Here is a 24,627-nt window from a genome sequence, read left to right on the forward strand (position 1 = left end):
ATATATATATATCTATATATATATGAGTGAGTTCATATACAGTATATATCGAGTATCGAACAGCATTTAGAGTATCTTCGAGTATCTAACGAGCGTCTATCAAGTCACGCGACGAGCATTTATTCCGCGATTTTATTTTGCGATTTATACATCGTACTAACGACTAACGTCTACGTTTGTATATTAATTTATTGTCTTAAACATATTTGACGGTTACAATAACAAGTAATCTCGTCATTAATCCTCACGACCTACGTCCTCTTCACACACATCTACAAAATTGGTGTACACACGCACGCACGCACGCACGCACGCACGCACACACACACACACACACACACACACACACACACACATTTTAATATTATAAATTTTATTTTTTGAATTGAATGAATTAAATTGAAAATAATAAATATCGAACTTTTAGTAACTAACTATATTTTAAGGGTATTACTGTAAAGAAATCAGTTTGAAAACATAACAATTTGAAGTCCTATGAAAAAAAATAGTATCAGATTATACATATACAATTAGCGATAAAAACTCTGTCTTTCCGTATTAAGTATTTTTGTATAAGCAGAGAGGTTATGAACTTTGTACAGCGAACGACATAATGAACGTAATAAAAATATTATCGTAAAGCATGGCGCCGGAAAGAACAAATGGAATTAATGGAAATCACTTAAAAAATGTACCTAACATCATAAACAGGTACTGGTTTTTTGTAAAAATTAATTTAAGATAATATTTATAATCTTATATCTAATAATCGATGACAAATTATCAAATAATTTAAGACGTGTTGATAAGATTTAAGTGATACCTTATTTAAAAAAAGTAATCAATAATGTAATGCTTCAAATTACGGAACATTCATAAAACAGTAATTTTATTCATATTTTTGAAATTTCATTCTAATCTGCAATTTAATATAATACAGTTAATAGAATTTAAACAATAATAAGTTTCTTCTCTATTTAATGGATTAATGCTGTTACTTTTAAATAAAATGGTTTTATTGCAGTATACCAAATCCGGCATCACCATTTCCTTCTTCAAATCTTCAACCAGGAAATCCTCCACCGGTACCTCCGCGTCAACCAGTCCAAAATTATTCTGGATCTAGTGATCATAGACCATACGGATCTAATTATTATGGAGGATACGGATTTGGTGGATATGGTAATCAATATAGGGGATTTAATGGATATGGAGGATACAGTTCATATAGTTCATATGGTCCATATTCCAGTTATAATAATTATGGAATGTTTGGTGGACACAGTGGTGATGCCGAAAATAGGTAAGACGCTTATAATGTGTCATATTTATTTCATATGTTATATCATATTTAATCTTTTCAATTCATTTTTCATTTTGTTTGTAATGATAAAAGATTTTGTGACTCGATTCATAATGATAAAAGATATATAGAATTTTCAATGTTTTCATATGTAATTTATAATATTTAAATGTGATAAACAATTTCCAAAATTAATTTTTGATGAATTTTGATGGAAATAATGGAATAAGTTAGTAATAGTTATTTGAATTTGTTTGCAGATTTTCCCTATATGTTGAGGAAAATACCAGGTCAACTTTTCAGTTGATCGAGACAGTTCTTCATACATTTTCATCTATAACAATGCTATTGGAATCCACATATTTTGCTTTAACAAATTCATTCAGAGCAATCTTAAATGTTGCAGAAAATGTTGGAAAATTACGCTCCACTGTAAATCAGTTACTTAACACTTTTGCTTTAATTAGATTTTTTAAATGGTTGTACAGGAAGATTGTGCGCTCTACTGGTAAGGTTTTCTATTATATTTTACAGTTTACATGATATGTAGTTCTACGATATGAGTTCACAATATGTTATACTAACCATAATCTGCTTCGTATTGTAAATGAAAAATGTACAATGTACATTCATATTCGTTTTTTTATTAAATATTCTTTTAGGTTATCAAAATCAAGATTCAATAAACGAAGAGTTATGGAATAAATCACTAGCAAAAGTTAGAAGTGTAAACGTTCATAATTCTTCTTACTGGTCTGGGTTTTTAATATTCAGTGTATTCTTTGTAGTACCTTATATAATTCATAAAATTTCGAATAATATTAAAAACATGCAAATAAAAGGTACTAAAACATAAAATACCTTTGCTAGTTATTTAAAGATTATGTGTTATGAATTTTTCACATATAAGATAAAGTGACTAAATAAGAATTTAATCTTTAGGAAAAGATCCAAAAGAATGGCAAGATATTGAGGAACCTGCATATATTGCAACAGTGTTATATGACTTTGTTGCCACTCACAATGATGAACTCAGTATAAAAGCTGGTCAAAAAGTCTATCTTGCACCAAAGTCTCTACAACCAAAAAATTTGCCCGGATGGTGCAAAGCTACCGATAATGTAAATGTTGGTCTTATTCCTTACAATTATATTAAAGTTATAGGACAATTGAAAAAACTGAAAAGAGATAATGAAACAAACCCTGTAAATGAAGAAAAATCTTCTACAGATGAAAGTTCTAGCAATAGAAAGGATTCACAGCCTACAAGAAATGATAGAACTGTTGAAAATGAGGCATAGGGAACTTGGTTTCAAATGATTTTATTAAATGTTTTATAACTTTCAACAATACACTAGAATTTATATCCAATAAATTTTGTAACTTTTCTACATTTCATTTTTATTATAACTTAGATTCAAAACAAGAGAAATTTGTTTTGGACCAAATTATATGAAATATAAATTTATACCACTAACATAAATGAAGTTTTAGAAATATGGAAATAATGATTTCTGATTAATATAACTAACAATTTAAATTATAAAATAATTATATTTTAGGAAATTAAAATTTTATTTAAATTAAAATTGGAAATATTCAAAATTTATGTATTATTGGATCAAACTTTTTAAGTTTTTTCTTTTCATGGGTGTAGTAAGTGGAATTACTAGCATATGATGTATAAGTCTATATAGTATTTGTATTTATACTGCAATTTATAATAATGAAAGTTTTGATAATCAATCTGTTCTATCAGTAAATTCATATAAAATTCATTTTAATTTTTGTTTATGAAGTAAATTGGACACTTAAACAAATATTTTTCTATTTGTTGCGTTTAAAAAATTAAATATTATGAAACAATACAGTTGTTTATTCTTACAATATGTATATAAGGCTATATAGAAAATCTTAATCTGCAAAAAATCTCTTTCGTTGTATAAGAAACTTCTAAGAAAAAATAAATACTTGTAATATGTCGTTTTAAAGGATTTTCCTGTTTTAAATAATAATTGTACTTACCATGGCAGATAAAAATTACGAAAATACAATTAAAAGTAACTTCATTAAAGTAAAAGAAAGGAAATTGATTTTTAAGGATCACTTTTAAGGAATTTACAATCGCTTTCACATAAAATACTTTATAGATATATATGTATATTGAATATGTGTGCAATAATAGTTTGGACACACACATATATATATATATGTGTATATATGTATATTTATATAATTTACAATTTCACTTTCTCTCTCTTTTCAACAATATTAACAACAGATTCTACGATCTACACAACAGATTCTTAGTTGTTTTAGCATTCTAAAGAAGGGAATGTTTTGTTAGAAAGGAAAATAGTATGAAAAGAAGAGAAAAAGAAAATGTGAGAGGAATTTTTTAATCGTCGAACTTGCGATTAGGATTGGATCCAAATAGGGCAGAACGTATATCTGGTACTAATTGTTGTGCTATTAATTCTAATCTTGTTTCCAAAGTGTTGCTGACTTTTATACGCCCTAAAAACAGAGTGATATGAATCATTTAATATAGTTAAAAAGACATAGAAGATTGAAATAAATGATAAATCTTGTTTTTATTAAATATATAAGAATATAGTGCAATAATTTATTAAAAAGTATGCATTATCTACTAACCTCTTGCTGCAAGTAAATCAACTCCACCACAACTATCAGAAGGAAGGAAGTTATCCTGATCAATTTTAACTGTGACATCTTTCTTTGTTATTTGTTTATAAGCATCTTGAACAGAATCAAAAAGTGATTCTACTAAAGGAACATCTACTTGACGTACTCGAACAACAACATGGCTTTCTGTTAACTAAAAATTACAGATACATAAAGATAAATTATGCAAACGTCTATACCCTTTTTCTCTAAAGAAAAACAATGACTAAAAGTAAAAATAATAACAAATGTTATGAAGAGAAAATTTAAACATCTGTAAAGTCTTGTACCCGGCATAATCCTTGTACAATCAATAATTTCAGAAGTTCCCTATATTGTGAAATATCCTGCATCACTTCTCCTAATCTCTTTCTAGCTTCATCAAGTACATCACGAACATGATCTTCTCTAATTTTGAGGACTTTTAGACGGGCTTGATTCAACATGTTGGATGATTGACTATAAAATAACAGAAATTGAATTATTTAAATAAAACCTATTTACTAGAAAAAATTTCTCTTAATAGTATATTATAGAAGCATTTGTATATAATATTTAAAATTATTTTTATAATATCAAACGTACATCTTTTTTTGAAGTTCCACTTGTTTTTCTTTCTTTTCATAATATTCCATAATTTTAAGCCTTTGTTGTTGAACTAAGCGTCCCTTTTCAATATTAAATTCTTCTTCTGCTTTAGCATCAATTTCTTCTGCTTTCTCATTGGCCTCTTGTTCAATGAAGGCCATCATATGATTAATCTAAAATAATAATAATTATGACAATATACATATTTTATTTTTAATTAAAGAAGTATAGAATTAAATTCATTCAATTTTTCTATACATTTCCTTTTACTTTTTACAAAAATATAAATTTATAAGTATGTATGTATATATATATATATACACACACACACACACACACACACGCACACGCACGCACGCATATATATATATATATTATATATATATTGTGTATGTGTATATATATATATATTTTTTTTTAACTTTGATAGAATCTAATTAAATAATCAATGGTTGTATTATATTTTTTAATTTTTTGTTTCTAAAAAGTAAATTAGTGACATTGTTAAAACTTTGATTTAAGCAAAATTACTACTCAAGTTATTATTATTTATATAAACATAATTGAAGTTACTTAATACTTAAGGAGAATATTTAATTCAATCAAATTTATTATTTACACTGAATTGTAGACGTTTAAAACGTTATTGAAAAGAAGAACAATAAGAACAAAATTTTGTCAAGAAAAAGTGCCAGGAACAAATATTTCATCCAAGCAACAATATAGAATAAAATGCAAAAATAGCTTAAAATCGATGCTCCAAGGAAAATTGTAAATACTTTAATTGAAATACTTTTTACCTGCTTCTGTACATCTCCATCGCTTAATGCCATTTTGAAGTTTAAGGATCCGTCAATTTTACAATAGTAACGAGTTTCTTAATTACTACTTTACTTTTTTGATGAACAAATTCGAAGTCGAAGTTTTCGAGAAGTCAACGCCTACTGATGAAAGTATCTTCAGTTAATGACGATCATATGACACAGGTAGTGTGTTCATAAAACTAACTTATTTAGCCGAAATATATATCACGGTATGTGTTCTCAAAACTAGTCAAGATTTTCTATACTTTGTTTGCAAATTTTAATTTAAAAGAATGTATGTATGAAATAATTGTCTTTATAAAGTTATTGCTTTTAATGTAATATAAAAATACATACATAAATTATATGGATATAAATATTGTGTATAAATATTTTAGAATAATATTTTTTTTATCAAATAAACATGTAAATCTAGTAAAAAATTAATTTTGTTTTTTGTGACTATATTTAATTAATGAAAATTACTACTATTATATCTTAATTAATGAAAAGTTATTGATGAATTATTAATTATTGAAAAATGTTGCATTGTGTAGTTTCAATAATTTTTGGTTAAGCGGTATCAGAAACGGCATATTTAATAAAAAAATTGTATACTACTAATTTTTAATATTTCTGTTATAACGTAATATACAAAATTTCTTAGAAAATACTAGTTTCTAAAACCAATATGTATATTTAAAAAAATTCTACTTTATATTGTGACATTTCAGTATATTTGAAAAGTTGAATTAACTAGCCCGTCTTCAGCGTGCATGTCGGTGGCTACGTTTCGTACTTTTATAAGAAAACATCATTCTTAATTGAAATTTTACATACTCTTACAATCTAACAGTATAATTCACTGTAAAAGGTGACATACGCCGTAATAATTGTCAAACGAGTAAACTGTCAAATAAATTTCAAGAAGGTAATGTTTCATTGACTCTAACCTAATAATATACATGCTGCTTTTCGTTATCTGATTTTCGAAAAACATTAACAAATTGTTTTTATCGATATTTCAGTTTTTTGTATTTACAATTATGTTCAATAATTAATGTGCTATTAATGTTTTTCGCGTTTCTTTCCTAAACCTTGATCTTTGTTTATTGTATATTCGACTTTAAGGTTAAGTTATTAGTTTTTAAATTTAATGAACAATTATTTAAAAACATTGAGATGTTAAATAAACATTAAAGTCAAATTAGTTCAAATTACTTATTAAAAACTTCTAAAAATTATGCTTTTTTTTTAAATTGTCAAAGTATATAGAAATTGGTTAATTACATTTTGTTGTGTAATATACAATTGTTTAAACATATTATTTTATTTTTATTTAAATTGATATTTTACTTCTATTAATCTTAACTTGTTTTAATCTTAATTTATGAAAGGAATAATTGTTAAATATGCATAGTAAAATAATTGGTAATTGAAATTAACAGATGAAAAGATATTTCTTGCTTTGGATTATTTGAGTTTCAGTGTTATTTGGTTATTTTATTACGAATGTGTTGGATATCTAATTGAAATCTTATAGAATTAATGTATTATTAAATATAAAAGTAAAAATATGTGTGATATAAGAATAATAAAATCCTATTAATATAATTATGAAATTAAAAAACCAAAAAATATAAAAAACAATCTAAAAATATTAGGAGGATTCCTTGAGAGTCTCACAACTATAAGTTTCACAATGTTCGTTTATAGGACAATAAGGACAAAGATGTCAAGCGCAGAATCATTGGCCGAAGTAACAGATGTAGTTCAAATTCTCAGACAATGGGAAGAGGAACATTCATCACCTACATATGATCCAGTTCCAACATTACGAAGACTGGCAGAAATTATAGAGCTAGAAACAGAAAATTATTTAAAGATGGATCCTGACCCATTTGATGAAAGACATCCATCACGCACAGATCCAGAGTGCAATTTTGGACATATATTGAAAGTATTATTTAGGAAAGATAATTTTATGACTAAGGTAGGTCTAGTATTGAATTGGAAAGGAAATAATATAATTATTAATTATTATATATATAACTTGAAAGATTATTACATAATTTATTATTATGTTAACAGCTTATAAATGATTACTTAAGGGACACTTATTGGTCACGTGCGGGTATTACGGGTCGTGATGTTAGAAAGCTCAATATTGCAGCCTGTCGTCTTATGCTTGATATACTTCCTGGTTTAGAAACTTCTGCAGTTTTTCAGCCAGATATGGAAGGACTCATTCATCGTCTGTTTTCTTGGGCAGAAAAAAGCGTAGAACCTTTGCAAAGTTATGCAACTGGGCTTGTAGCTGCTGCAATGGAAGTTCAAGAAATTGCTACAGGTAATTTTAAATAAAGCTTGATATTGGCATTAATATTTAAAATATAGAATTCAAGAAATAATTATTTGTTATTTTTATTAAAGGATTTAGGGAGCAAAATGCAAAAATGGTACCACTGATGCTACAAAGGCTTCATAAATTACAAGAGGAAGCTCAGGAAGAAAGACAACTTGCAGCTAATAGTAGACCATTTGCACATTTTGGCCAAGACAGAAATAGTGGAGGGGATGGAGAAAATAAAGGTGTGCCTGGGAAAAGAAAAGTAAGAATAATTCAATGTATAGGATAATATTTAGGAATATCATTTTGTAAATACTAAATATTAAAAATTGTATTCGAAGGTGAGAGAAAAACGAAAAGAGAATGAAATTCTCAAAAGTTCCAATCATAGTAATTATTTTTCTGAAGAAGAAGAAGACTGTGCTCAGTCCTCTGAAGATTCTGCTCCCTTACCTAAGAAAAAAAAAAGCGATACAGAATGTGAAACTCCTGTAAAAAATAATACTGTGTATCCAGAGATAATGTCTCCACCTTTGTCTGTGCCAAAAAATTCTAATTTAAATAATCAAGTTACACCATCCAAGGCGCAAAGTACACATAATAGATCATTGAATGCCTCTTCTGTGCGGTGTAATTTGCAAAAAAATTCGTCTTTAAATCAAAGTTCCACTACATTATCAACATCATTATTAGAAGGGAATTCTAATTCTTCATGGGCAGAGATGGAATCATATGTCATTGGAAATATACAGATGCATCCTCCAACATTAGGTACAAGACAAATGTTAATACTAAGGTAAAGATATTAATTTCATATTTCACATTACTTCAAAATATTTATTAAACGTATATTTGTATTTTATAACAGGTATCTTACTCCAATGGGTGAATATCAAGAATTCTTAGGTCATGTATTTGAACAAAATGCTTTAGAACTGATTCTGAAGTATATCAATGTTAGAGAAACGAAGGACAGTCGCTTAGCATTTGAAGCTCTGAAATACTTAGCTTCCCTTCTGTGTCATAAAAAATTTTCTATTGAATTCCTTAATGTTGGAGGTCTTCAAAAGCTATTAGATGTTCCAAGACCCAGCGTTGCAGCTACTGGTGTCTCTATCTGTTTATACTACTTAGCATATTGTGAAGATGCAATGGAAAGAGTATGTCTATTGCCAAAGCATGTTATTTCAGATCTTGTTACCTATGCATTATGGCTCCTAGAACGAAGTCATGATTCTGGAAGGTGTCATGCAACAATGTTTTTTGGATTTTCTTTTCCATTTAAAGTGATACTTGAAGGATTTGATGCACAGGATGGGCTTCGAAAACTTTTCAATGTGGTAAGAATTGTTTTAAATCACTTTCATCAATTTTAGCATCAATTTTTTAGTATTTAATATATACATTTTTTAAGATATCCACATTACCAATTTTAAACATAGAGGAAGAACCAGCATTAAACGATGATGAAGAATGTGCTTCTAGGCAAATAGTTAGGCATGTTGCAGTAGCTTTAAAACGATATATGGAAGCCCATTTACATCTTAAAACAGAACAATTACAAAGAGCAGAAAATGCTAGAGCAGAGCGTGACACCTGGCAACCATCGTTACCACCTTATAAGGCTGTGAAGCTAAGCAGTGAAGAAGTTCAGGCAAAGGTAAAAATATTCAAATTCAAGTATTAATAGTATTCATGGTATTAATAATTAAGTACTAATTTATATTATGTATTAGATTCAATTCAAAACACAAATTTAAAAATATTGTATACAAGGTAATTGTCAATTGTAGTTAATTATTTTTCATTATTTTCAAAACTATTATTTTTGACATAATATTAAAACATATATATAGCGTAAAACATGTATATATAACATATAGCAATATAATATAATGTTTCATAATAGGGAAATATAAATATTTATTAAATTCATGTTTATTAAAGGTGGAAATACTTCAAGAATTAATGTCTGTAAGAGCAGTATGGCCGCCAGTAGAAGAGTTATATCGTCTTGGAGGCATAACGCTTCTTCTTCAAATTATTGCCTTTGCTAGAGAATGGAATTATAGTGGCAGGGTTCATACATCTTCCAGCGCAGAAACGGTTCGCTCTTGCTTAGATGTAGTAGCTATTTGTTCTGTAGTGCCAAAAGTGATGTTATTACTTTGTGAAAGAGTAGACATGCCTGATATGTCAATGACAATGGCAATTAACTTACTCTTAGCTGCAGCAGAATGCGAAATTATTGCAGATCCTGATGTACAAAGGGCTGCACTGAGAGCTGTAATTAATTGTGTCTGTGCTCCTATAAATAGGGTAATGGTATATATTAAATAAATATTAAATAATTGAACAGGTTTAAAATAATAAGTCACAGTTATCTGTTTATTTTACATTACAGATTGGTGGTAATGTAGCAAGATTCTCAGTAACAGGTTCTGCTAAGAAAAAGGCAAACAATAATAGTGAAGAGTTAATACAAAAAATTTGGGGAAGTGTCAGGTCTAATAATGGAATAATGGTATATATTGATAAATATGTATACATATTTTATCTAAGTAAATATTAATTATTAACAGTTTTGATCAATTTTAATACTTCTTTTGCAATACTTAGTTTTTGTATTAAACACTATTACTTTTTTCTTAATTTAACTTAATTTTGTTCCTTTATTTTATAGGTTTTGTTACAATTGATGATGGTTAAAACTCCGATCACAGATGCAGATAGTATAAGAGCATTGGCTTGTCGAGCTTTGGCAGGTTTGGCACGAAGTGAAAAAGTCAGACAAATAATTAGTAAGCTCCCCATGTTTACTGATGGACAAATTCAAGCACTTATGAAAGATCCAATACTTCAAGAAAAGAGGCAGGAACATGTTATGTTTCAAAAGTATGCTTTAGAGCTAATGGGAAGAGTTTCTGGAGAAGCAAAACCTACCGGAGCAGAATATGAAATTTCTTTAGCCAGTTTACATAGAGTAAGCTTTATTTTAAACTTATTTAATTCAATTTTTATCGCATAATAATTTGATTCAATTATTGTTTCAATATATTTTTTATATTTGATTTCATTTTATTATTCTCTTAATAACGCTAAATTTTAACTTTACAGGCAAATGTAGTGGCACAAACAAGAATACAATATAACGAACAACAGTTAAATCAATTAATATATCAGCATTTAATGTCAAAAGGCTTAACAGAAACTGCATCGACACTCCACAGGGAAGCAAATTTAGATTCTTCTGCAATTATGAAACCAGTATGTACATATCAACCATTTACTTACCGCAGTCCTGCAACTACTGGAGTAAGTTATATCCATAAGAATTAAACAAATTTTGTTTGTAAATTTGTTGAATAGATATAATCGACAAGTGGGTATATACGTGAAATTTGAATATATATATTTTTTGTTCAGACAAGAAATGGATTTTCTCCCAGCGCAACGGTAAATTTGTACAATACGAACAGATGCAATCAAAGAGAAGTCACTTCGCGAAACAATACCACACCTACTTCATCATTTAGGTACATATCTCATTCGAATACCGGTTCGGGTTCATCGTCATTATCTTCCGGAAATAATATACGCATGAAGCATTCTGACTGCCTCAATCAAAATGTTATTCCAAATAGCACAAATCAACTAATTAAATTACAAATTAATCAAAAGTAAGTTTATATTATAGATATAATAATTTTTTCTGCCAATTATTAATTGAGTCCATATAGGATTTTATTTGAGAGTTATAAATAATATAAGATAAATTAAGTACTTAAATAATTTCAGAAAAAATCAATCCGATAAGCAGCCTCTAGTCAATCAAATAAATTGTCATTCAATTAATCAGCCAACAGTATGTCGATCACTACAGAAACAAATTTCGAGAGACCCTGCAGGTGGTGGAGGACCTGGAGTAGCTACATCAAATCCATCTACTATAACACTGGATTCTATTATAACGGAATATTTAACTAATCAACACGCATTATGTAAAAATCCTATGGTTACTTGCCCACAATTTAATCTATTTGAGTATGTATTTTTTAAATTAATTTATTTAAGTGTTATAAGCGGAATTTTGTTTAAAAGACTTTTAATATTATTTACTATTTGATTCTTATAATATTATAATAAAATGATATTTAATTTCAGACCACATAAATGTCCAGATCCCTGTACAAAAAATTCAATACCAACAAATGTAACAGTAAGACTGGCCAAAAGAGCATTAGGCATGGATGGCAGAAGATTGGATAGGAGACTTATTTATAGCCGATTTTGTCCTGTAAAAACTTTCCGGCCTACGGATGTTGCAACCTTCACCTACTGTATCTTTTCAGTAACGTTATCTCTATTTTATCAATATTAAAAATACATAGATATTCATATTTTATATATTATCATTAGTTTTGCTGATATAAATATTTAATAAATAGTTACAATGAATTCGTGATAATATATTTGTAATATATATAAATAATATATATATATATGTATAAAAAATATTTTCTAATTTAATGTATTTTATTATTTTTGCAGCCTTGTCAACAATATTTAATGTTAGGTACTTATGCGGGAGATGTAAAAATGTACAATATACATACAGGATTAGAGGAAGCAACATATTCATGCCATGAATCTTATATTTATCACATGGAATGCAACCAACGTGGAAATTTGTTATTAACTTCTACTCCATGGAGAAGTCCTATGTCTGTACTTTGGAGTATAGGAACATTCTTTGATTTAAAATTATCTTTAGAAAACATAGAATATGTTGAATTTGGAAAACTTCAAGATAGAATTATTGGAACTGACAGTGGCATTGCAACAGTATGTTTCTTTTTTTGTATAATTATTAGCATGAAAACGTTTTGATAATTTCCACAACTACCTATATGTAGTTATTTCTATAATTTTTTTCAGATTTATGATATAGCTACTGGACAATTAATAACCAGCTTCGCTCCTTCAATTTCTAATCGATACACTATGAATCGTGCTACTTTTAGTATGAATGATGAATTGGTTTTACATGATGGAATATTGTGGGATGCAAATTCAGGGAAACAAATTCACAAATTTGATAAACTAAATCAAACGCTTAATGGAGTTTTTCACCCTAATGGTACTGATATTTAATCGCATATAATTTAACAATAGATTTGTACTAAAGTGTAAAACACAATGAAATTTACTAATACAGAATAATATATTTAATATTAAATAATTTGTTGATAGGTATAGAAGTAGTATCGAATACAGAGGTTTGGGATTTAAGAACTTTCCATTTGCTGAAAACAGTGCCAACACTTGATCAAATGGAAGTAATCTTTTCTCCTGTTAATAATATTATATATGCTGTATCACTGGAGAAAGAAAATATAGATGAAACTAATTATATTACTTCATTTAAAACATTAGATGCTTTGGACTACAGTAATATTGGTAAGCTATGGTGATTATTTAAGTAATTGTTGTAAGAATTTATTAGGTAATTTTTATTCTATTGAACATTTTGAATTAATTCAATCTAAAATAAAAAATAATCATCATAATTAAATAATTACAGCAACTTATGATGTTAGAAGAGGAGTTTACGGATTGGCTTGTAATAAATTTGACACACAAATAGCAGTAGTTGAAATAGTTAATGAATTCGATGAGAATCATGAGTCCAGTGTAAGGCTGTATGATGTCGGCAGAAGAAAAGGCGATAAAGATGAAACAGATGAGGATGATGATGAAGAAGATCTTGATGCAAGCGATGATGATGGTTCGAATTCTAGCTCTGATGATAATAATGCTGATGGTTTGTCATACTTTTATATAACTTTATACTGCTTCAACTTAATTTTTCAGTATTTTGGGAAGTTCTGACGATTACATGAGGATTAATCATTTTTATTTGTTTTGCTTCTGTTGGAAATTATTTACCAATTTACTTTAAAAGAATAATAATGTTCATGTTTAAATAGATGCGGACAATCCGGACGCAGCAACAGAAGGGAATGGGGATGAAAATGAACGGAGTAATCGTGAGAACAACGACGATGATGACGACGACGATGATGAAGATGATTCAGCTGATGGAGATGATTCTGGAGACAATATGACACACTACAGCAGATCTCCCGATTCCTCTGATATTTTTCTTTCTGATATTGATCTCGAAAGTCTTTCCTCATCATCATGAAATTTTATTTTCAACAGTTCCAGTGCATTATATATAGAAATTTATTTCATTTTTGGCCAATCAGTGGGGACTGAAAGATGTTTCATTATAACATAATATTTTTAATAATGTTTATTATTATTGGCGAAATGGAAATATGCATTTAAGTAAAAACTTTGTACTAAGCAATTTTACTTATTTATTCCATGTACTTTTTATATATGGAGCAGTACAATTTTCATGCATATATACAATTTCTATATATGCAGGAGTACAATTCAGAGCTATTAGATAAACTACAACTAATTAAATAACAAACAACTCAAATATTTCTTGTGCATTCAATTTCAATTCAAAGTTAAAAAGGTGTCGAATATCTTTCATAAAATTTATATTGAAAAATATTAAGATATATTCCTTTCGCCAATATTAAAATGAAACTATATATTATGATTAAAGATTGGCCAATGAAATAATTCTGAGTCAATTTACTCAACAATCATCAAAGAGCTAAATGATACAAAAAATTAATTGCTAATGTAATTTTGAATTTCTATCGAAATTCTTATCTATAGATTTAAATGTATATATTATTATTTAAGATATTTGTTATTCAATGAACTTGTATTACATATTCTCCAAACACTGAATTATTCATAAGAAATCCGCTCATTATTCAAAATAATTGCAAAAATTTTTATTGATTAGTAGACCACATTTAAGATCACTAGAAATTTTTAACTATTTTAGGATTTTGATTTTTTGAAACAGTAAGTTTTCAGAATTCTTTAATAGTACACCTATGTATATGAAAAAAGAATATGAGAGAGAGAAAGAATGTATGAAAGAATAAATGAGAGATTGTAAAAAGTTGATTTAGTCCTGTCATTTGTTATTGTCAATAAAGAATCGTGAATTTGTATAGGCCAGCTCTAATAAATAGAACCATGCTTTATGATGTAATTTTTAGCAAATCTATCAATATTTTTGGATTTGTACTGTATTGGGTTCTCCTTTATTTGAAGAGAAAGTCTTGGAAGCTATTTTTCTGCTTCTCATTCACCATGCATGGAATCTTAAATAAAGTCCGACATCTCGTCCTTTTTAGTTTTCCTATCTTTGGCGGTCCTATTGTTTTAGATAGGTTTCGAATCACTAAAACCGTGGTGAAATAAGCACAACAACAGCTATGAAATAAATCGAGTTGCAGAGGTACTGCTAGCTTGTAAAAACGGTGTTACTACGTTGTTTACCATGGCTGGCATTTAAAACAAATTTTGATATAATATGAGTTATAAACTATAATAAAGAATGACTTTTTATTAAAAAAAATGTACAAAATCAAGAGAAATTAAGAAAAATTTTCAGCGATTGAACTTTCAATATCATTATTGCGTAGTATTTCCAATACTTAGAGAATTTAGCGCGGTTGCAGCGCGTGGAGTGTTGAAGCACTCTACTTGCGTTACGATTTCAAACAATTCCAAAACTAATTCGACCAACTGGCAACTAATTTAAATGAAAAAATACATAATAATAAAGATTAACTTGAACAATAATTTCTATTTAAAACTAATTGTATTTAAAACCGAATATTTATAATAGATTGATTATATAGATCTACTTTGCGCTTTAATGAAATTTATTTAGACACTGAGCTCAGCATAACGATTCTGACGATTCTCTACTTTTGAGTCGCAGAGTGACTCATTTATCTGTTCGGATTTATATGATCAATTTATGATTAATTTGTTATCCAATAAGACAAATTCTTACTAACTAATGGCAATAAACATTATTTTGATTGGAGTTTACAATATTGGAAAGCGAGCGATTTATGCACCGGCAATGTTCTTTCCCAAGATAATGAAAGTAAATACGAAATTTGAGAAAGATCACAGTTGTTACTGATAAATAATTCTGACATTTAATTAATAAATTTATTAAATAATATTTGTTCGTTGTCTTAATTACGCTGCTGTACAGTTAAATTTGCGACGCTAGAATTTACCCTATTATCATACAAGATTTTCATACTAGAGGGACCCACGGGCGTAGACCAGTTCACAACAATAGTGACATTCTCTTTAATTTATAAGTATTTCACTTTACGATATTGGATGCATTGGTTTCTCTTGGGATAATTCTTCTCAGTTCATGTTAGAGTCAGGTGGAATGGGAGACGTGTCCACAGTATATAAAAGAGCGATGCTACCGCGGATCGGCTTCTGAACTGGGGCTGATTTATTCGTTGGATTATTCCTATTGTTTTTCTTATTAGACAATACGAATTATCCTCGCAATGGCCCTCAGTCAGACAACTGTGGTGAGTAATAAACATGAACAAAAGCAACAACTGATTAAAAAAACAATTAATTGTAATCATCACAATGACGACAATGACGATTTTTATCGCTCGATTTATGTTAATACCATTATCATTGTTATCCTCATCTTTGATCCCTTTTGTTCCAACCAAAGATTATTTTCTTTCGACATTTATTCTCTTTTTAAATCAAATCATATTTTGCAATCTTAATAATTACAAATTATGAATTTCTAGGTTGTATAATGCTAAAATTCTAAAGCGTTATCAGTGAAAATTTTTAATCAAATTCATTGCGACTTCATTTATATTTTCCTTTTCAGATAAATTTCTCCATAACATTTTTTCAAAGTGTTGTAGGTTAGAATTGATGGCAATATTTTCAAATGGTTTCAATGTCCCTTGATTTCTCTATATGTTCTTTTTTGTGTAATTAAAGCATACTAAAATTATCCTATATTTTCTAAATAAACATTGGAATTTCTTAAAAAAAAAAAAAAAAAATAGATTTCTAGATAATAGTAGAATATAAGTAATTTATTAAAGAATAAAGCTGTAGAATTCTATGAATGATATTGTTTTAAAATATTGTATTTTATAGTCATTGTTAATCTTTAATTATACATATAAAAAGATTAGTCTGATACATTTTAGATTGATGTACTTTATCAAAAGTAATTTTCATGAAAACTAATTCATGAGAATGCTCCAAAACTTTAACATAACATTAAGATATAAAATAGAGTAAAGTAAAAGGAAAAGTATTATTGAACAGATAAAGTAATATAAATTTAAAAAATGTTAATTGATAATGAAATTCATGTTAATTACAGTTAAAACTATACAATACTGTGATAGAGGATGTTATATCAGGTGTAAGAGAATCATTTATAGACGAAGGTGTAGATGAACAAGTATTACAAGAGCTCAAACAAATATGGGAAACCAAATTAATGTCTAGTAAAGCCGTTGAACTTAATCCAGATCCTCCAGAGCCTCAGGTTCCCCAAATAAATACGCACAAAGCTGTGCCTGTTAACAAAGGTAAGATTTATGTTTTCTCTTATAAAACAATATTTTTAATGAAAATAATTGAAATTAAGAAAATTTTAGAAGAATAGAAGAGACTATCAAATAAAATTATAATTATAACAAATTGCTCTCATCATAGGATTGCTATTAAAAATTAAAAATATACTTTCTCAACAAATTTAATGCAGTTTACACTTTTAGGAGTAACTATAGGAAATCATTTTGTACAACAAACAGGAGGAAATTCTGCTCCTCAACAAGCATCGCAACAACAACAATCACCTCAGCAATCACAAACTCAGACACAATGCCATTCAACAACAACTGGTATACAACACACTGGTACACCAGTACAGCAATTGGTAACATCAACGCCAGCAGTAATGGACAGACAAGTACCTATTCAAATAACATTGCCACCACAAACGGGCGTTCCTGATGCTCCGTTAAGAGTTTTAACTATTCAGGTTCCTGCGTCTGCAATTCAAGGTACAGTGAAATAACATTCACATAATAATTAACATATATTGATATTAAGGAAATAAAAATGATGTATTTACAACTAATTAATTTACTTTTAGGTAATCAGTTGCACACAATTTTAACAGGACCAGTTATTACAGCTGCAATGGGGCTGCCAGCAAATCTAGCTTCCACATTACTCCAGCAACATGTTAATTCCACACTTCAGGGTCAAGCAACGCTGACTCCACTTCAACTTGTTACACAAAGTGCAAACAATGTTTCTCAGCGACCTGTCCAAATTCAAGTAATTAATAGAAATATATAATAGTATATTATTGTTATTTTATACATTCATGTTGTTTTAACAATATATATTAATCTTACATTTCTTAGGAGCAAGCAACATTGACACCACTCCCAGTTAGTCAACCTCTTCAAGTTGTTACGCAAAATGCAAACAATGTCTCTCAGCGGTCTGTTCAAAACCAGGTAATGAGACATAGTACATTAAATTTAAATAGTAAAAGGTATAATTTCATATGAATGTTTTAATTTCATATATGAAAAGATTACTATATTATAAACAAAATATGTTAATTTGACCATTTAATTCTATAATGAACAATATAAATAAAATATATAACAATTAGTCATTTGACTAGTTTAATTTAATTAATATCTAAAATTTATTTTTTATATAATTCATTTCTCTAAAATTATGATTATTTTTTGTATAGGAGAAAAATATAAACAAATAAGAATTAGTTATTTCTTTCATTTTCTCACAAATAGAATAATATAGCACAATTAGATGGTCCACTTGGAGATTCGTCAGATGATGATGAAGAAGAGGAAGAAGAGGATAATGAAGATGAAGAAGAAGACCTTGATGATAAAGAAGAAGACGAAAATGATGAGGCTGCGGCAAGAGAAGAGGTCTTTAAAATATTTCGTTATTTTAGTTCCGTTTTATTTGTGCTGTGCTACGAAATAGAAAAATCATTTATTTAATAATATGACTCCTATTTCGTAGGAGCCGTTAAATTCAGAAGATGATGTAACAGATGATGACCCGGCAGATCTTTTTGATACTGATAATGTTGTTGTTTGTCAGTATGACAAGGTATTTAATAATTTTACTGCAATATATTATTCTGATAAATAAAAAATGATTTAAAGAGATTTATTTATCAAAATCCAAATATATTTATTAATAATATTTTTTTAATAAATGAAAAATCAATTTTTAGATAACAAGGAGTAGAAATAAATGGAAATTCTACCTCAAAGACGGAATAATGAACCTTAATGGCAAAGATTATGTTTTTCAGAAAATGAATGGTGATGCGGAATGGTAAATAATATGTAAAACTATGGGAATCAATTTGGTAATGTGTTCACGTGAAATTAGTTCAAAATTTATCTTTAAATTTGTGCTCTAAAAGTTTTTTAATTTCTTTAATCACGATATGCGATACTTGTTTTAAAATTTATATGACGCAGGATTAGGCTCGATTGGAATTTCTACTTTTTTTCTTTTTTTCTTTTTTTCTTTTTTTTCTTTTTTTTTTTTAATGTGAAAAGTGCACTGAAACCTCAGTTATTCAATTGAATAAAAAATTTTTATACTTATCGATCTTAAGTTTAAGAAAGAATATTAATAATAAATTCTTTTATGCCTTTAATTAAAGGAGAGCATAAAGATTTTGAATTAAAATAAGAAAATATTAGTCATTCCAAAATTCGCATAATTCAAATTTAATTTGAAGCAAATATCGTATGATCAAGATTTCACTGTATAAAAAGCTCAATAATCAAGCAAGTCTGGTATTGTATTTTGAACAGTCTCCAAGTTTTTTCATGTGAGTTTACTATGTAAATAAATTCTAAAGGATTGCAATCCACCATAAATATGTGATGCTCTTAACAATAAATGTGTCTTATACTGTTAAAAACCTTAATACATAATATGTATAATTGTTTTCCCTCTTCCTGTTCCTTTTAAAATTATAAGTATGAAAGTTCTATATTATTCAAAAACAAAAATATATATAGTTTCATCAAAATTTATTTACTTAAAAACATGTTATCTTTTTCTAACTTTTTATCCTCTAATTCACTAATAATTCGTGGGACCTCCTGTAATAGTTCTTCTGCATTTGTTTCAAAATCTTTGTCCAACCAAATATCTTTTAATTCCTTAATAACAATGCCCATCATTTTCCCCTTCTTAACATATTGTTTTAACATGTTTCCACTAACTGGAAATCTGAAACACATCAAAGAGTACATAAGAATTCATTATAAAACATATTAAGAGTAACAGCAATAGTAAATCTTTAATAAAAGAATAATCTTTTATCATTTATGAATATTGAATATTTCATTTTAAGAAATTAGTATAAATATAATGTTAGTAGAAAAGTTAGTAGAAAAGATGAAAAATATTTACATTTTAACGTATTTTCTATTATAATTATATTTCAGATTGTTATAATTTTAAAATTGGTTGTTACCTTGGTATTACTAATTTTTCTACATCTTTAGCAAGACTAAAATATTGTTTAGAGTTTAATAATTCACAAATATAACTTCTTGCATTAACAACATTTCCTTTCCAATGAATAAGAATTCCTTTGCAAAATTTTAGATTTACTGAAGGTTTGTCTTCCCCGTATCTAACCAAAAATAATGCTAAATCTCTTTCATATGCAGATAACTTTAATCTATTATGAAGTTGCAATACTTCATTTTCATCTTTTAGCATTACAGCAAGATAAGTAATTGGTTGCAAAGAAATATTATTTTTTTTAGATGTATCGTGAACGATCTCAAAGTTTTTTATATTTGGATTTTCTGGAAGTCCCACATATCTGAAATTAAATATCAATAAATACATCACGTTAAGTTTATTTTCATTCTACTGTTTAATTTACTATTACCTTGTGATGCCACATTCTAGCAATTTCAAAGTTATTTCTTTAACATAATTTCCAGAGAGGATTTTTGACCATTCATTCCAAATTCTTTCCCCAGATACTCCTTCCAATCCATGTACATTTTCTTTTATTGCTATTATGGTAGATTCATCATGAATATCTGGTTGTTGTGCAACTCTTCCATAAAATCGAAAATACCTATATGATATAAATTTTATGCAATTAAACAAAAGAATTTCTATATAAAAATAACTTAATTTCAGTTTACTTAATATTAATTTATCTAACTTGAAAAGATGTGTATATATATATATATATATATATATATATATATATATATATATATATATATATATATATATATAATTAATTATGTGAAAAACTAATGAAAAAATACCTTAAAATGCGAAGATAATCTTCCTTAATCCTACATGTTGGATTTCCTACAAAAACAACTCTTCGTTTCTGTAAATCATCATAACCGAAGAAATAATCATATATTCTTCCTTCAAAATCCAGAAACATGGAATTTATTGTCAGATCTCTACGAAGAGCATCTACTTTCCAATCTTTTGTAAATTGGACTTTTGCATGTCTACCATCAGTGTGTGTGTCGATTCTAAGTGTAGTTACTTCAAAATTTTCTTTATCATTTATTCTTGAAGTAATTGTACCTGAAATAATTTCCATAAAAGAATTTAATTCTGTTACAATATATCATTTTAATAATAACAAAAAATACTGGTATATATTTCAACATACCATGCTTTTCCCCTTTATTATTAATCATTCTGATATTTTCTTTTTCAAACATACTTTTCATTTCCTCTGGGGTAGCATCTGTTGCAAAATCTAAATCTACAGGTTTTATATTCATTAAAATATCTCTGACAGCACCACCAGCAAGTTTTAGTTGATAATTATACTTTTTAAACAATTGTGCTAAAGTATTAAGTTCTGGTGTAAATATAGAATGAAACAATGGATTATCCAGTTTTTTAACTACTGGATCAGATCTGCTTTGTGGCATTATTCCCTCCTTCATGATAACTTTTTGCCAAGTTTTGTACACCTTTTCAAAATTTTGAATGTTAGTTATTAAAACAATTTTAATGAAATAAAATCTTTTATGACATCATTCATATGAAGCTTCAATCTTTATAAGAACTTAACCTAAATATTTTAGTAAAAGAGTATATTTGAAATATTACATATTTACTCTTAAAAGGCGATAAGAAGAAGTATAATTTACGCCAGAAAGGATTGTAAACATCACTTAGAATTTCTTATATTTCCTTATTATTTAACAAAATAATTTTCTCGATTGACAGCCACTTTGAATACCACTTTGCTTCATTGATAGTTATTCATAAATACCAGCAGTGCTGCTTACATTTTCAATTTTCAAAGAAAATACTTTTATTCAAAATAAAATTATTCGCCAGAAAAATATCTTTTCTTTCCTTATCTAAATTTTATAATGTAAATTGTATTTTGAGTGAAAAATTCGTATGTTATTAAATTTTATAGGTTATATTTACGTAAATTACATAATACGTATTGTTATTATCGTTATCATTACTTCTTTTTACTGTATTATATGTATATATGCATATTATTTTTTAGAAATTTCAAAATACTTAAGCACAAGAAATGGCTTTTTATATGCATTGATATATCAACAATTAGAAATGTTCTTATAGGTACAGGTTATATTTTTTATTTGTATTACGAAACATATCAAAAATAATATGGTGAAATTAAAAGATTATATAGAATAGAAATAAATATTTTTGATAATACTTAATAAGATTTAAATTTAATTAAAATTTTAATATCAATTATGAAATGTTTAATTTAAGAAGTTCAACTTTCTTTCTGATAATATTAAATTCTTTATTTCTCCCTTCATTGTATATACATCATTATTTAGTACAAAAGATTCCACACACATACGCAGACATCCTCGTTACTGTTTGCATCTGCCACAAATTTGCATCCATAGTCATTCAAGTTTTGGATATCATCAATTATTAATCAAGTTCAATTTTCCATATCGTATCTAATTCTTGACTTGAAAGGATAAAAAGTATAAAAATTTAATGATTAAGGGATCCTTTGTTCGATTCTTTAACATCTAGTATATATTTTTGAAAACACTAATCTTTATTTCTTTTGTTTTTGGCATTTTAATATTATTATGTACAATGCAACAAGTTTACGATCTTATCATTATTATCTGTGAGTATTTTCTGGAGCTTTCGTGTAATTATTATATGACTTTCTGAGATACTTGAGGTAACAATACCTTTAGTCTACTATTCTGTGGCTTTCCCGTGCTTTGTAGGCCACAGTTTTTCAAACTTTGACTTCATCTTGAACACAATTCAACTTCACTACTGCAGAATGTGGGTATAGAGATGAGAAGAATTTTTATATACACATTAGTGATTAATTAGCGGATGTGACAAACTAAGTACACTTCCTATTTATTTTAACCTTGCAATACAATTACAAATAGACCCAGTCACATATGCATATGAAACTAAGTCTATAATATATATATATATATATATATATATATATATTATAGTCTATATATATATATAGTATCTATATATTATATATATATAATATAAATATAATAATAATATATATATATATTTTTATTTATATATATATATATAAATGTTACTAATATAAATATATTATATTGGGATATAATATCCATCATCCACTTTTTAAACAGCAGACTAAATAATCTAGACATGATATTGTCAAATAATTAATTTAAATAAATGTTTATGTATAAAACAATTATAAGGTTCAGAATTGGATAATAAGATTTTCTGCGAAACAATACATGTTTTAAAAAATAAGGATAGGAGATCGATTTAATGGAAAGCCATTTTTTTTTACTATAAGTTCAACTGACTTAGCAGTTGTAATTTTGTTATTGATTGTAAGTTAAATGTTCAACATGATTGGGCGGATGGCAGTAGGCAATGCTCCAAATGATAATCACAGACAGACTGATTTTGGGTATGGAAGTTTTAGTATTGTTGTTAATGTTTTATCACATTTTTCAAAAGAATATTCTAATTGAAATTTTAAGAAATGAATTATTTTTCAATTTGTTTTTCATTGGACTACTTTGCTCAACTTATTTAGAATTTAAAAAGTATAAATACAATAAGATCTGGATAACGTTCTTGTATATTATATGAAACATAGGAGACACAGTTCTTTTTAAATACACATTATTTATTTTTTATTACTTAGCATTGAAAAGAATCGAACATTATCCGATCGCTTTTATGTATTTCAGAGAAATATGCTTAAACATGATTGGCTAAATATCGGCCAACCGGATTTGATATACGTTGAGCAGTACCTCTTGAAATCCTTATTTTACAATTTCAGGAGACGATCTTCTATTTCTTAAGGCTCATTTCCATTCATCCTATTTCTCTCATTCTCACACAGATTTTATGGCTATACAACATTAGAGTTGGACAATTTTTATTCGAATAATAATCAATAAACAAAATATTTAAATAAGATGTTATTCTCAAATATTTATTTATTTTTTACTAATTGTATTATATTTTTGCAAACGAATGCGATCCTTATATGAATTGCATTTTTTAAAACATCCAGTCGACACAGAAATTTAATAATTTTCTATTATAATAATCATTTTTTAGACAACACACTATAAAAAAACATTGTTATTTATAATACAAAATTATTTATACTTATATAATTAATAAATTTTATAAGTAAACTTCTAAGTGACCAGTTATTTAATATCAAATTTAATGATGATTTATTTAATTCTTTACTCCATCTCTTTTTATTAATATGAAATTAATTTTTATGTTTTTTAATTTTTATTTCTATGTTAGTTTTAATACAATTATTCGAAATATTTTTGTAACACAAACAA

The 24,627-nt window shown here is 27.2% G+C and overlaps 5 protein-coding genes and 1 long non-coding RNA gene across 14 annotated transcripts; 3 read left to right on the forward strand and 3 right to left on the reverse strand.

Annotated features, from left to right (window-relative positions):
* Positions 1 to 28: 28 nt before the first annotated feature.
* LOC126922031 (peroxisomal membrane protein PEX13) lies at positions 29 to 2,696 on the forward strand. Of its 6 annotated transcripts, none has more exons than XM_050734191.1 (6): positions 29 to 283; positions 447 to 711; positions 1,025 to 1,303; positions 1,564 to 1,811; positions 1,966 to 2,145; positions 2,246 to 2,696. In XM_050734191.1, the coding sequence occupies exons 2-6, from the start codon at positions 644 to 646 to the stop codon at positions 2,602 to 2,604; spliced, it is 1,134 nt and encodes a 377-aa protein (XP_050590148.1). In that variant the 5' UTR covers positions 29 to 283; positions 447 to 643; the 3' UTR covers positions 2,605 to 2,696. The 6 variants fall into 6 exon arrangements, with proteins under 6 accessions (XP_050590148.1, XP_050590150.1, XP_050590151.1 ...); XM_050734193.1 differs by having other exon boundaries at positions 581 to 711; XM_050734194.1 differs by having other exon boundaries at positions 603 to 711.
* On the reverse strand, positions 863 to 1,122 carry LOC126922036 (uncharacterized). Its single transcript, XR_007712638.1, has 2 exons — positions 999 to 1,122; positions 863 to 919 (listed from the first exon to the last, which is right to left on the reverse strand). It is a non-coding gene; the product is annotated as an uncharacterized LOC126922036 (long non-coding RNA).
* A 735-nt stretch (positions 2,697 to 3,431) lies between the features above and the next one.
* On the reverse strand, positions 3,432 to 5,559 carry LOC126922034 (V-type proton ATPase subunit E). Its single transcript, XM_050734200.1, has 5 exons — positions 5,377 to 5,559; positions 4,574 to 4,749; positions 4,279 to 4,447; positions 3,959 to 4,142; positions 3,432 to 3,820 (listed from the first exon to the last, which is right to left on the reverse strand). The coding sequence occupies exons 1-5, from the start codon at positions 5,407 to 5,409 to the stop codon at positions 3,702 to 3,704; spliced, it is 681 nt and encodes a 226-aa protein (XP_050590157.1). The 5' UTR covers positions 5,410 to 5,559; the 3' UTR covers positions 3,432 to 3,701.
* Positions 5,560 to 6,107: 548 nt separating this feature from the next.
* On the forward strand, positions 6,108 to 14,879 carry LOC126922189 (protein mahjong). 2 transcript variants are annotated; one of them, XM_050734535.1, is made up of 19 exons: positions 6,108 to 6,310; positions 7,096 to 7,372; positions 7,471 to 7,729; positions 7,813 to 7,991; positions 8,071 to 8,525; positions 8,598 to 9,069; positions 9,144 to 9,389; positions 9,677 to 10,054; positions 10,134 to 10,253; positions 10,413 to 10,712; positions 10,847 to 11,044; positions 11,156 to 11,409; positions 11,528 to 11,773; positions 11,894 to 12,080; positions 12,281 to 12,574; positions 12,668 to 12,869; positions 12,983 to 13,189; positions 13,314 to 13,553; positions 13,720 to 14,879. In XM_050734535.1, the coding sequence occupies exons 2-19, from the start codon at positions 7,112 to 7,114 to the stop codon at positions 13,935 to 13,937; spliced, it is 4,716 nt and encodes a 1,571-aa protein (XP_050590492.1). In that variant the 5' UTR covers positions 6,108 to 6,310; positions 7,096 to 7,111; the 3' UTR covers positions 13,938 to 14,879. The 2 variants fall into 2 exon arrangements, with proteins under 2 accessions (XP_050590492.1, XP_050590494.1); XM_050734537.1 differs by having other exon boundaries at positions 6,109 to 6,310; positions 9,677 to 10,048.
* Positions 14,880 to 16,056: 1,177 nt separating this feature from the next.
* Positions 16,057 to 19,707, forward strand: LOC126922191 (transcription initiation factor IIA subunit 1). 2 transcript variants are annotated; one of them, XM_050734540.1, is made up of 8 exons: positions 16,057 to 16,242; positions 17,076 to 17,286; positions 17,476 to 17,763; positions 17,856 to 18,043; positions 18,133 to 18,228; positions 18,532 to 18,675; positions 18,773 to 18,862; positions 18,990 to 19,707. In XM_050734540.1, the coding sequence occupies exons 1-8, from the start codon at positions 16,219 to 16,221 to the stop codon at positions 19,095 to 19,097; spliced, it is 1,149 nt and encodes a 382-aa protein (XP_050590497.1). In that variant the 5' UTR covers positions 16,057 to 16,218; the 3' UTR covers positions 19,098 to 19,707. The 2 variants fall into 2 exon arrangements, with proteins under 2 accessions (XP_050590497.1, XP_050590498.1); XM_050734541.1 differs by having other exon boundaries at positions 17,512 to 17,763.
* An 82-nt stretch (positions 19,708 to 19,789) lies between these two features.
* On the reverse strand, positions 19,790 to 22,235 carry LOC126922190 (CCA tRNA nucleotidyltransferase 1, mitochondrial). Of its 2 annotated transcripts, none has more exons than XM_050734538.1 (6): positions 21,898 to 22,235; positions 21,441 to 21,750; positions 21,076 to 21,352; positions 20,682 to 20,876; positions 20,256 to 20,612; positions 19,790 to 20,008 (listed from the first exon to the last, which is right to left on the reverse strand). In XM_050734538.1, exons 1-6 carry the CDS (start codon positions 21,949 to 21,951, stop codon positions 19,807 to 19,809), a joined length of 1,395 nt encoding a protein of 464 aa, XP_050590495.1. In that variant the 5' UTR covers positions 21,952 to 22,235; the 3' UTR covers positions 19,790 to 19,806. The 2 variants fall into 2 exon arrangements, with proteins under 2 accessions (XP_050590495.1, XP_050590496.1); XM_050734539.1 differs by having other exon boundaries at positions 21,852 to 22,235.
* Between the last annotated feature and the right edge of the window lie 2,392 nt (positions 22,236 to 24,627).

This window comes from Bombus affinis, chromosome 11, assembly GCF_024516045.1.
Source record: "Bombus affinis isolate iyBomAffi1 chromosome 11, iyBomAffi1.2, whole genome shotgun sequence".
Taxonomy (NCBI): domain Eukaryota; kingdom Metazoa; phylum Arthropoda; class Insecta; order Hymenoptera; family Apidae; genus Bombus; species Bombus affinis.